The following is a 12756-nucleotide window of genomic DNA, read 5'->3' as shown; positions in this document are numbered from 1 at the left end:
ATACGAGCCAAAGAAGCTAGCGACATATAGAACCAATGTATTTTGCCATTTGAGTGCACACTACACCCAGAAAGTGACGCGCCAAAGAGCGTCACAAGATTCAGGAATTGAGAGGGCCTTCTCAGATTTTTGGAATGCTGTACATGTGGGATGATTAATGGCAGGAAACTGATCAACTTTGTATAGGATAAACCACTTGATAGTGTACAATTTACCAACAGCTAGGCTATTTTAATAAGCAGAATATCCCAACTTGGTCCAGAAAGCAAGGATACTCGGGGTAACGTTTCTCTGTACCTGTTCCGGCTGCCATGGACTTCTCCTACGTTCTAGCATCTTCACCCATTCATTGATCAGCCGGTCTTTCCCTGAGCGGCCTGCGAAATGTAACAGGAAGTCTCCACGTCTGGCGTGATAGACTTCCAAGTCTTCCTCATTATCTTTCTCCTCGAACTCGGTAGGTGAGCCTTTGGGGTAGGCATTGAACCATTCTTGTGGGACAAGCTGCACATTTCTCCGAAATTTCGGCTCGTTCATGGTGATCTCCATCGCACTCTGCTCGGTAAACGGGAGCGATACATTTGGCTTGTAATGCCGAAACGCAACGATATCGCTGAATAGTTCAATCGCCCACTGGTTTACACGAACAAGGAACACGCCATTATTGAGACCGTTCCAGTCGTTCGTGACTAGCAAGTGTGTTTCATCATCATCGGCCGACACTTTATCTTCTTTTCGTACCACATCGCCACCGGAATCAGAGTGCTGATCATATTGTATGAAGCCCTCTTTGAGGGGGAGGAAGCTCGATAGAGAACGACACTGGTCAAGAATCAGTGTATCTCGGTCCACCCAGAAAATCCATTCTAGTCGCTCCTCGGCCGGTTTCATCATCTCTTCTAGGAGGATAGACAGGATGAAAGCAGGTTTATTCCAGAGGTCGTCGATAATTGGAGAGCACATGACCTTAAGGCTCGTGTCGTGAACTAAGTTATGTAACAGATGTGTCTCCAATGCTTTTTGGTAGTGTTCTTGGGGCGACCCGAAATGAGCCGTCACTGTTCCCATACGGGCTGATGAGGACTGGAGCGGATACAGTGGACTTTTTTGACATGCCGTACGTATAGTTTTCGACTCGAGGATAATAGAAGGGCTGAGACTCGGTAGACACTCGTTGCCGCCGTAAGAATGGAGGAGAGGAGGAATTGAGGAGACTTTGTGAAGAACATCGGCCAGGGGATGAGAGAACTCCCTCCATCCGCTGCTGTGAAACGAATACGCTTCATAACATAGAATGACGGCAACGAAGGAAATGAAAGCTTTTAGAGTAAACGACAGCATTGCTACAATAACCACCCGCGCTTGTGAAGTTTGAATATAAAACTCCTATAACTGTTTCATTGTGGACGAACAGAGTCTCATTCACTGGATATTATAACCAAAATAGGGGCTGAAGGGACCGCGCGACATTTTGCGACGCATGCCCTGCAACAATCACTTCTCCTACATCATACGCAGCACATAAATTTAGGATCTTGGCAATTTGCAAATCCCTCAGATAGCTTCGTATGACATGCTGTACGATTCAGCTGGTCGGAGAAGCACAACATACTATGCTGTATGTGGATATGGTAAAGAAGAGCTACTCACAACTAGACCTTGTTGAGACAAGGTTATCTATTTTTAAAGAGTTACCTTCGACCAGACATTTCAATCTAGCAAGGATAGACTTCGTTAATTGAACAATATAGTAAAAGGGGGAAGGTGAATGTTCAGAGCAGCTAGGATAGTCGTTGACGAGGCTACGCTGATAGTGGGTGAAAGGCCGCCTTGGGCCGCAGTTTATCCCTGGCCGGTGTCGAGGCCAATGGGTGATCCCGTTTCCCTTAGAAACTCAATGTTAGACACTACGGGCAATCACCACTTGCAAAAACAATTTTCCCCATTCATGACCTCAAAATTTTGGACCGCGTCATCGCGTTGTTGCTGTGTGGCTTGGTTGGATAAATTGGGTCAACCAAAATGAAATACGAACTGCCAGCCAAACTGTGGCGCTGTCATGGGTCAAAACAATTGATACTCCCAAGACAGCTTCTCTGCACTGAAAATGGACAAATCTACGCAAAAAGGCGTGGAAGCAAATCAAGCCGAAGATACCGAGAATGTGGAACGCCACAGCTCAAAGTCGAGGGTGCTGTAGGTCTCCTTCTCACTCCGCTTGATTAGAAGAGCATCCCAAGAAACATGTCCATCCCGAAATCGGCATTGGTCGTCGTGGCCAGAGTGAATTGGATCGACTCTCAGACGGCGACATACTCTCTGATATAGAGCTACGGTGTCATTCGGCTTGATAGCTGTACATATCAAAAGACGCCTTATACCTAGCACTACACTACTGCAATGACCAGGTCAACATGGGATGGGAGGACGAGGGTCCTGGTGACTTCTCGTGCTCGATCAGCGGTCGAAATCAATTCTGTGACGTCCTTTTAGTCCTTTAGCCTTGGGCCTTCGGCCTTCGGCCTTCAGTGACCATTTGGTTCAGGCCAGATTTTGGTATTACATGGATTCACTGGGAGTCTATACACTCATGGCTCTTTTCTTTTGAAGGGTCTTTCGGTCGGAACTTCCTTTGCCTACCTGCTACACCTGCTGTGGCACCATAGATGTACCTGGAACTCAAATACAATGGCTCAAACCCATTCCAGAGATTCGTGTTCCACTGTAGTAGAACCTATTGACGAAAAATTTGCCCTCTGTATTCACGACATGTTTGCATCAAGGCAGGTGCACATTTGACACTTTCTATAATCTTTCAAATGCAAAGAGCCGCAAGGAACTTCTCAAGTCCGTGCTATAGATTTTGACGTATCTAGCCTCCAAATCACATAAATTCGAACACTACCGGTACGATATTAATCTTTAATACTAAATAGTTACAACGGCTACTAATGAGCTTGATTGCAGCTGGGGATTAAATACAAGGAATCAGTCGGGGTTAGTTCAAGAAGCCCAACTCGCCCAGGAAGATCAGAGAAAGAACTGGTTTCAGCGTTCAAGCCCACAAACCCACATCCAGAACCCAGCTGAAGTACGCCTCACAAGGGTCGAATTCAAGGCTGGAGGTCCGAAATCGGTATGCTTTATACGGAATCTACTTCTTGCCCCACGCCCGGGGAGCTGAGAGAGTGGGCAGTACTATGGCTGGGGATGTGACCGAGTTCCTACCGAGGAGAAAGCGATCGAGAATAGCTTGCTTCGCGTTTGATCACCGCTTTCCTTAATTAAGGTGCGCTACGGCACAACTTCACATCCACCGTATCTGTCCACTCTGTCAAATGGAGCTTACACTGATTTGCTGTACACTCCACTGGATTAGCGAGTTGACAACATCTAACATAATTCACCCCAAATTTCCGGGATTCTGCGGCATGAAGGTGGTGGAGAGGAAAGCCGCACCCGCACAAAAAGGGCGATGGGAGTCGACCTCAAAAACTAACCAGCTGAAATGCTTCAAGCTGAGGCTATATTCTAAAGTAGTGTGTCTAAAATTGGAGTGCCCAGACTGGAGGCTTTCTTCTCACGGACATTGCCAGCAAGACCGGTATTTAGACGCGTGGACGCCAAGCAAGACTTCTGATAGAATCATTTTCACCCACAAACACGAATGAAGCCTTAATAGTACTCATTTAATCTAACTCGCTTCAATCGATTACTGGGCCAAGCTGCGCCATCATAGGCAGCCCACAGTGGACAAACTAGCGGCCTGCCAAGATCCGTAACACGAGCACCGAAGCGGCCCGACTGCCATTCCCACTAAGACAGCTTGCAGCACTTCGTGTACTTGTAGCTACTCTCTGTTTGAAGGCTCAATACAAGGAACGTTTTAATATAAGCTAGATGTGTTTCAAGACTTTCCCCTACGATCAGCTTCCCTTTTAGTCTCCCTACTTCTTCCTACACATGGTGTAGAGAATTTAACATGGTGAACCCTCTGCTTTCTATATTTTTTATCTTAGCTGTCCAAGCCGCGGCTGCAGCTCAGAAAAGCCGAGATCGAGAGTCTCAACCGGATCTCAGTCGCGTATCTGGCCGCATGGCCAATGATTCCGGAAGTGTCCCGACCACCTATCAGTATTTGAACGACAAGACTCAAAGTAAGTATCACGCGACTTTATTATAATGATAAGTGTCTCATCTTGATTTATGCAGAATACCTTGTCAACGGGAGCTCCATTCCAGATGTGACGTTTGATATTGGCGAGTCATATGCAGGACTTCTTCCTGTCTCAAGCTCGGGCAATTCGAGCTTGTTCTTCTGGTTTTTTCCGTCTCGAAATTCTCGAGCCTCTGATGAGGTAAAGTAACGAAACACGCTTTAAGTAGATCTGGTGGAAAATATGTCAATCTGGGTCATGAAAGACTGGAAAAAAATGCCGTCGGAACATTATCAAGATCGAAGGTTCGGCTAATTATTGAGTAGATCACAGTATGGCTGAACGGCGGACCTGGAGACAGCTCTATGAATGGCATGCTGCTAGGAAATGGTCCCTTTCTCTGGCAACCAGGTACCCGCAAGCCGGTTCCAAATCCCTACGCATGGAATAATTTAACCAACGTGGTTTATATTGATCAACCAGCGGGAACTGGGTTTTCCCCAGGTCCAGGGTGGATTAACGATGTGACCGATATCGCAGAGCAGTTCGTGTTGTGGTTTACAACATTTGTGACAACCTTTGGCCTTGAACGACGTAAAGTCTACATAACAGGCGAGAGCTACGCAGGTCATATGATTCCTTACATTGCATCTCAGATGCTTGACAAAAGAAACAGCACCTATTTCGATGTCCGTGGGGTCCAGATTATAGACGGCGTGATTAATTCATATTCTGTTATGCAGCAAGGTAACCTTCCCTGTTTGTCTCCATCATCCCTTTCGTACTGTCCCCCAACCATGTATCATCTAGAGCGCCGATGAACTGACGGACTAAAATTGGCAATTGATAGCTCCAGCTGTAGCGGCACTGAACTATTTCAACAGAGTATTAGGCTTGAACGATTCATTTGTCTCCAATGCAAACATCAGGTCTGAAAAGTGCGGTTACGACAAATTCTTATCGGAAGCTCTAACGTATCCGCCGTCGAGTCAAGTATTGACAACGCCAGATGTGGATCAACAGGGATGTAGTATTTGGAGCGACATACTTCGAGCGGCATTTGAGGCCAATCCTTGCTTCAATGTATACCACTTGACCGACTTATGCCCCTCCCCATGGAGTGTCATGGAAGACGGCCCAGACAACTACTTCAATCGGCACGACGTACAAGAAGCGCTCCACGTGCCGCAGACGATCTTTAAAGCTCACGGCGGCTTTGCGTGGAGCGGAAATCCCGGCCCTGATGCGCTTGGTCCGTCTCCAAGCGGGTTAGGCCCATTGCCAAGTGTGATTGAGCGTATCAATAACACCCTTATTACTCATGGTTTGCAGGATTATCTATTGCTGGCCAACGGGACCTTGGCCACAATTCAGAACATGACATGGAATGGTCTCCAGGGGTTTCAGGAACCCCCGGTGGAACCGTTAGTAGTGCCGCGCAAATATCGGCTAAGGGAGCTGGGATATGTCCAAGAGTCTGCTATCGATACAGGGGTTGGGATTCAAGGAACCGCTCATACTGAGCGTGGGTTGACATTTGTATCGGTATATTCGGCGGGTCATGGTATGTGCACTCCCTCGGTTCGCTCGGGGAGGATTATTTGGAGCTGATTCGAAATTTCCTCATAGCAATGTCTCAGTACACGCCAGGTGCAGCATATAGGCAGCTTGAATTTCTTTTGGGTCGTATTAAGAATCTTCAAGGGAGTTGTTGAGCCTACAAAGAGCTATGCTCGCTGGCGATGCCGATGTATCGAGTGGACAGACACACGAGAAACTTTAAGAATATAAACAGGGTGGTGACAGTGTCTATCGCCCCTGAGTTGATTATTCTACTATGATCTTGTCCTCTTAGCATAGCTATCATGCTATTCTAGCTAGAGCTATAGGCAAGCTAACGATAACTATGGCAAATGAGAGCAAGCATTTTCCGCCATGTGCGAAGCTTATATAGGAATGGCGTATAAGACTTTCCCGCTACGCGTGAAAGATTTATGCCAGTTAGAGGCAGCGTGATAGATATTGAGACTGTGCGATAAATGGTGTTTATCATAAGCAAGGTTAGCAGCCCTAATACGAAAGGCTTCTGCTGGCACCCCTCGTGACCTACAAGGGTACACTCATCGCGAGCTGCTCCCAGGGCTGTGAAGTATTCGGTCCTAGCGGCGTATGATTTGAGATGACATCGGGCGGTATAAGTCACAGAACAGTCTTTGTATTTGATAACGCTACGCCAGGTATATATAATAGTAATAAATATTTACGATGATAAATGCAAGCCTAACTAAGAGGCGTAACCATCCGCAATATCCACAGCAGTAGCCTCTGCATACTTGCTGTCATATACAGACACCGTGGGAATGACTCCCAGTACATTAACACTACCACCAGTAGTGGTCAAGCCAGCGGCAGAAGCGTTAACACCGAGGGTGATCTAGTATCATATGGTCAGCGAGCCTGTTTTGCAGGAGGGTGGGACAGTTTAAGTTCCTCGAATTTACATATCCAACTAGGCCATCAACAAGCTCGTCGCCAATCTGATCGATGCTGACGATGGCGCTGTAGCCCTCGGATGTGGCGGTGCCAAAGAGAGTGTCTTCGGCGTTGGTGGTGCGGTTCAGCGTGGAGAGATGGGCCAAGTAGGGAGAGAGCTGTTAGACGGAATTGAGCAGGTCCTCATCGAAGAAGAGCTGGCCGATATGCTGGACGGCTCTGACTGAGTAGCTGGTATCGTTTGTGATGTTGGCCTGTATTGTGACGTGGATGTGGGTGGTCCGGAAGGTGTAGTATCCGGGGAACAGGGTCAGGAACTCTGCCATACCCTCAGCATCGGTGATCTGGATGCCACGCAGGAAAGTCTTGTCCTCTGTAGTGCCGTCGTCCCACGTTGACCAACCGTCGCTCAGTGAGGCCGTGTCCGGGTCGATGCCCGTATAGCCGGAGTAGGTGCCGGTAGCATTGCAATTCCAGATGGTGAGCGCGGCATGGGCCAGCGGCTCGCATATCTCTACGTCGATGACGCCTAGGTCGAGGTAGAAGTCCAGGCCCTCCTGGCCGGAGCTCAGCTCGCGCAGGTCGTGGCGCTTCATCTCGCCGTCGATACCATACGGGCCCCAGACGGTGTCAGGCGCCAGCACACATGTGTCATTCTGGATGGGCAAAGATCGATAGTGCCAATGCTAGACAGGCGCCGCCGAAGGTAGTAGCAATCTTCATAATAATTGCTGTCGGTTGGATTATGGGTTTTTATACATGCACTGCCCAAGCCCAGCAATCAAAACTGATTGATGATGAGGTTTGTCGCCGAGTTACTGCGTAGACGCGTCAAGGCTTAGTGCAGCTGTTGGGGTCGAGAGCATCATTGTCTCACGAGATGGGCATATCGTGTCCTTTTAATGAGATTCAGCAAAATTCGGGCCCCAAGTCAGGACGGACAAGTGTGTCGCATGCGGATTGCACCCCAACAGGCAGATTGAGGTGCGCATTACGCGGTGAACTCCACCAAGCATTGATCTTGTTCCTTGAACTGGCCCACTGGCTTGTTCACCAAGAGAGGATCACGTCACGGCCCCGCCGGCGGCTCCCATTTACTCTACTGTCCACCGGGATTATCAACGTTAATATTACAAGAGCTAGAAGATACTTACTCTTTCCACGGAAAAGAGGTCAGATAACTCTACATCTTTAGTATAATAAACTAATATCTCTGATTACTTCGAAAGTAGGCTCTAAGAGTATAAGAGAGATCAGTTAGCAACTCTTTTTATTGATTTAGTGAGGAAGTGATCTTAAGATAGAGGGAAAACCAATGATGTTATTATGTGTGAATTAACGTTGATAATCCCAGGGGGCTAGACTTAGGTGCTTATATGCCCCCTATGGGGTATGCTGTTGTGAGTACGCCATCTGTTTCTAAGCAAAGCCACACTGGCCCAAGCAAAGCCGGCTAGCTGTTTCAAAGCTTTCCAGCTCTTTCTTATTTACGTTCCCCCTTGTCTAGACTCCACTAAGTCCAACGGTTCCTCGGCATATGGGGTGCCACCTACATAATCGGACAGGGTTATCCAGCCGAGGGGCGGGTTACGATTTCGAGGCTAACGATTCGTCGAATTAGAAGCTCAGCCCAGACAACTCATTCGAGATCTTTGTGACGATCACAACCCACCGTTAGAGCTGAGAAGGACTAATAACATGGTGGTAATACTTGGCGCTTGAGCCACTGGATGCTGATGTACACTGGTCCTCTTCTTTCCAGCGTGACTACAAGTCAATGCATCGACGTCTACGCGATGTTTTTCTTCCGCCCCTTTTCCCCTTTACTCGTCCATCATTAATCCAAAGAGCCGGCGGCACGTTACACGGATTGAAAGAGGCCTCAATCAGACATGACTGCCCATAATGACATACAGGACCACCTTTCCCTTAGCCTAGGAGTCAGCCTCCCGCTCTCGGGTTGGGAACTCGGTGGGCTTGTGCTTGTCTGTCTACTTGTCTAGCCCCAGTGTATGTGCGATGATGGTGCTGCGTGCTACCCAAGCTACCACCTTAGCTACCTTGACAAGTGACGATGGAGCAGAGTGCAGCCGCATTCGTACAAAGTGATTAACATTTACATTTGAGCCACCTACCCAAAGCTGTTAGTGCTAAGTCGAGATGCAGGGGCGCCTGCAAGCCCAGCTCGCCTGCAGCCTTACCGATCTGTCCATTGCCGACCGGTACTGTAGCACGTGTAGGTAATTACTGCTTTGTGCGTATATCTGCATAGTAGTAGTTTGCTACTCTAGAAGAGCAGAGCCTCAGCAAGGGCCGGGGGGCCGCGTCAGCAATGGCTCCACTGAGCCTGCACAATTTCGGCCGCTACCTCCCACATCGGCCCCGTAAAAGCAGGCGCCAGGTCTCCCACAGGTGCCGTGGCACTAGGAACAAAATGACATTACCTACAACGCAAACCTAACAGATTTCTCGGAGCGGTCCCCATGGATCTGTTATTGGGCGTTTGCAATCTTCTCTCTCCTCTGCCTTGGGCTCCCCTTTCCCCCTTGTTAATAACCAGATGACGCGATCTGATTCCGTCGTCTCCAGTCGTCTCCGTCTTCTGTTACTTCGGCGGCGGCTAGCAAAGAAATTGTCTGCATATCATGGGCTACGCAGCTTCTTACTGTGTTACCCCTTACTACCTTGGTCGATTTGTCCGAGCTATGCAGCTTGGCTCCTTCAAAGAACCCCCCCTTCTGGGTCAACCAGAGCCAGCAGACCACTCACATCGCAGTGTTTACACATCTGCCCCCGGCAGACATGTAAATGGCATCCCAACATAGGGGTCGCGGATAGACAATCTACCATGACGAATTATCCCTGGTTCGCCGTCATGCAGCATGAGAACCTCAGAGAGGGTTGGGCGAGAGAGGGGACGATGCCCATGCAATGCTCTCGGCACACGTACTCGAGCAACCACCACACTACTATGCTGAGGAGAGTAGTGTCCAGTCTCCACCGTCTTTGTTTATAGTAGTCTAGTATACTTTTGTCACTGTAGTTGACGTCGAACTATAGAAAAGCTCCCATTATCGCTCTCTTGTTGGCCTCCTTGTCACATCTCGATCACCCTCACTCTCAGTCGCTTCCAGATATATAGGTTCACTTCACTTCTTGGTCTATCCCTTTTTGTCTCTAATACTTCACCCCTCGCATAGACATTCGCTCGTTTCTCAGGAAGAGCAATAATGGTTGCTTTCTCCAAGGCATTCCTTTTGGCATTTGCCAGCTACGCTTCTGCCCACCCCGGCGAGGCGCACGATACCCATCACATGAAGCGCGAGATCGTGGCCCGCGACAGCGCAGCCCGCGTCGGCGCTCGTGCCTTGAGCGCTTGCAGCAACTCTGCCAACGCTCTTCAGCTCAAGAGTCGCTCTATCCAGCGGCGCGCCGAGACCGTTAAGAAACTGCGCCAGAAGCGCGGTATCAAAGCTCGTGAGCGCAAATTCTTCGATTCGGCGACCTCATGTTGAATTGTTCATGGTGGAATAACACATGACTAATAATGAATCTTCAGCTGCCCGCAAGAACCGCCGAGACCTTGAGGATCTCCAAGCCTGGGAAGCCATCAACCATAACCAGACTGGTGTCTACAACTATGATGCCTTCACACCTCTTGAGACCGTTTTTGACGCCAACACTAGCTGTATACTGGCGCCCACCATCACCAACGGTCCGTATTACGTAGCTGGCGAGTATTTCCGTTCCAACGTGATCGAGACGGAGTACTGCGAGGGCATCAACGTGTTCCTTGAGGTGCAGTACATCGACATCAACACCTGCGAGGCCATTCCCAGCGTCGCCGTCGATGTCTGGAATTGCAACGCCACGGGCGTGTACTCTGGCGTCGATTCCGCTGGCCAGGCCGGCCTGAATACCACCTTTCTCCGTGGTATACAGTTGACTGACCACGACGGTGTCGCATCTTTCGAGACTATCTTTCCCGGCCACTACTCCGGCCGCGCCATCCACACTCATTTGTTGGCCCACACAAACGCCACCCTGGAGCCCAACGGCACCATCTCCATCTGGTGAGCTTCCCTCCATCCTCTCACATTGGCATATCGATCAGAATATGTGCTAATGTCTCGTGACCCAGGGATGCCCCCGTCGCCCACATTGGGCAGCTGTTCTACCCAGAGGACCTGATCGAGGAGGTCGAGGCCACCTATCCATACAACACCAACACGGTTGAGCGTACCACAAACGACGACGACATGTGGTCTGTTCTCCAGGCCGACGCGTCCTTCGACCCCATCCCCGAGTATCTGTACCTCGGCGACGACATCACGGACGGCCTGTTTGCGTGGATCCAGATCGGCGTCAACGGCTCCGCCGACTACTCCACCAACTCGTACTACGGCGTCGCCGCCTACCTCGGCGCCGACGGCGGCCACTCCACCGGATACAGCGTCGGTGGTGGTGGTGGTGATGGCGGCCAGGGCGGCCCCGGCGGCAACGGTACGTTCCCCAGCGGCGCTAGCAGCGGTATTGTCCCCGTATCTACCTCCACTTGAGGTGAAGCAGTCAACTAGGAGTGTAGGGAGAAGTAGCAATAGCATTAGTTGTGCAGAACGTTACAACCGGTAATAGAAAGCGCTTAGATCTGCTTTTATTTGTATACACTTCTTGTTTATATGTATTTATTGCTTTACCTTTGAGCTGAATCGCATTCTGCATATCATTAGACCAAGCCTCTATATTCATCTGTTTTTTTTAACACACAAATTCTTTTTAATAACACTTGTGAATTCGGCTTGGCGTACATCCTCAGCGTCTTCGAGCCAGACCAACGAGTCACTGGAAGTTACTACTTCAGTTACGTATGATCTAGACGCTATCGTGGAATTTGCCATGCTGGGAATAAATACGAGGTAACCTACTAGCCGGGCTCCTCGCTGGCCCTTCACCTGGTTCATGCCTATACATACGCTTCGGGTAGCCGGGGGCCCCTGTAGCATTCCTGTCATTAGTCTGGCATTCATCAGTTTGCAGAAAGCAGAGTTAATTGCACGGTTGCTAACTACTCTTTTGTATTGGGATGAAGTCCGTTACGTTGTAATACAACCTCGAAGTTGCGACTGTGTGTTACTAGATGTTACCGGAAAATCAAGTTAGACTACTTCCTCCAAAGCCGAATAGCAATCTTCTTCACATTCAGTGGTCCAGAAGAAGTCTGTCCAAAAGCGCTGTATTGTGGCGAGTGGTTTTAGCGTGTCAGAAAAAGCATTATGCTCAAGATCTATCTTGTCTGGTGTCAACAAAGATTGCGATAACGAAAAGGCAAGAAAGAACGGAAGTGGTTGGCATGGCCTCACATATGTTTCTCAGGCAGGTGAAGAGCTGCCTAGATCCAGGAGCCTAAATGATGGTCTTGCCAAGAGGTGGCTGAATGCCATAGTCCACCACCCACAGAATGAAGAAAAAATGCCCTATGATATTGAACATTTACTTCGCTGCTATCAATGTTGTGCTAATTGACACGTACAATAGAAAGCGCTATTCGACATGACTCCAAATCTCTCCAAATATACGGCTTTTATCCGGCATTCAAAGGAACTTCCGCTGAATAACATTCTACACGCAGTTTTATGAATGAATTGTTGAATTTTTAGCCATCAAGGACAGACTCTCTTCCGCTCATCGTATGAATCAGCATGACCGACGAGGATATTTGATTAAGGTGCCTTGTTCTTCCACAATGGATGTGGTTGTGGAAGCTTTCATCTATTCACAGGAGCTGATAAGGGAGGCGGGGCGCTAAGCCCAATGGAGACTTCGGGACGTTACTTAGGGACTGCGGTGAGATTGCTGCGGGCGAATCCTACCAGTACGATTTATTTTCTCCACCTGAATTTAGGCGTCCATCCCAACAATGCTCTCGAGTTAAGACTATATGCCAGGTGATCTGAATTAACTTCAGTCTGTGGTCGTCTCTTCAGTTTCCTTTCTACCGCGGCTGCTGCTCCATCGTTATAGACTTAATCTCCATTCGGAGGCGATCTCACCAGCCTCAGCCATGGTGAAGCGGGTGAAGACAGTGCCAAAAACAGCATCTCGGAGG

General features: G+C 49.0%; 2 protein-coding genes across 2 annotated transcripts; one reads left to right on the top strand and one right to left on the bottom strand.

Annotated features, from left to right (window-relative positions):
* Window positions 1–6441: 6441 nt before the first annotated feature.
* On the bottom strand, window positions 6442–7246 carry UCRPA7_3587 (putative aromatic compound dioxygenase protein; the record flags this gene model as incomplete). The annotated part of the gene is made up of 3 exons (XM_007916167.1): window positions 6442–6591; window positions 6659–6808; window positions 6875–7246. 3 exons carry the CDS (start codon window positions 7244–7246, stop codon window positions 6442–6444), a joined length of 672 nt encoding a protein of 223 aa, XP_007914358.1.
* A 2634-nt stretch (window positions 7247–9880) lies between these two features.
* UCRPA7_3586 (putative gpi anchored protein) lies at window positions 9881–11209 on the top strand (the record flags this gene model as incomplete). Its single annotated transcript, XM_007916088.1, has 3 exons — window positions 9881–10127; window positions 10210–10723; window positions 10792–11209. The coding sequence occupies 3 exons, from the start codon at window positions 9881–9883 to the stop codon at window positions 11207–11209; spliced, it is 1179 nt and encodes a 392-aa protein (XP_007914279.1).
* Window positions 11210–12756: the final 1547 nt, after the last annotated feature.

The sequence above is a fragment of the Phaeoacremonium minimum genome, assembly GCF_000392275.1.
Source record: "Phaeoacremonium minimum UCRPA7 unplaced genomic scaffold PA7_03_scaffold_288, whole genome shotgun sequence".
In the NCBI taxonomy this organism is placed as follows: Eukaryota; Fungi; Ascomycota; class Sordariomycetes; order Togniniales; family Togniniaceae; genus Phaeoacremonium; species Phaeoacremonium minimum.
Note: the sequence above shows the minus strand (reverse complement) of the source record. Positions and strands in the feature narration are given on the sequence as shown.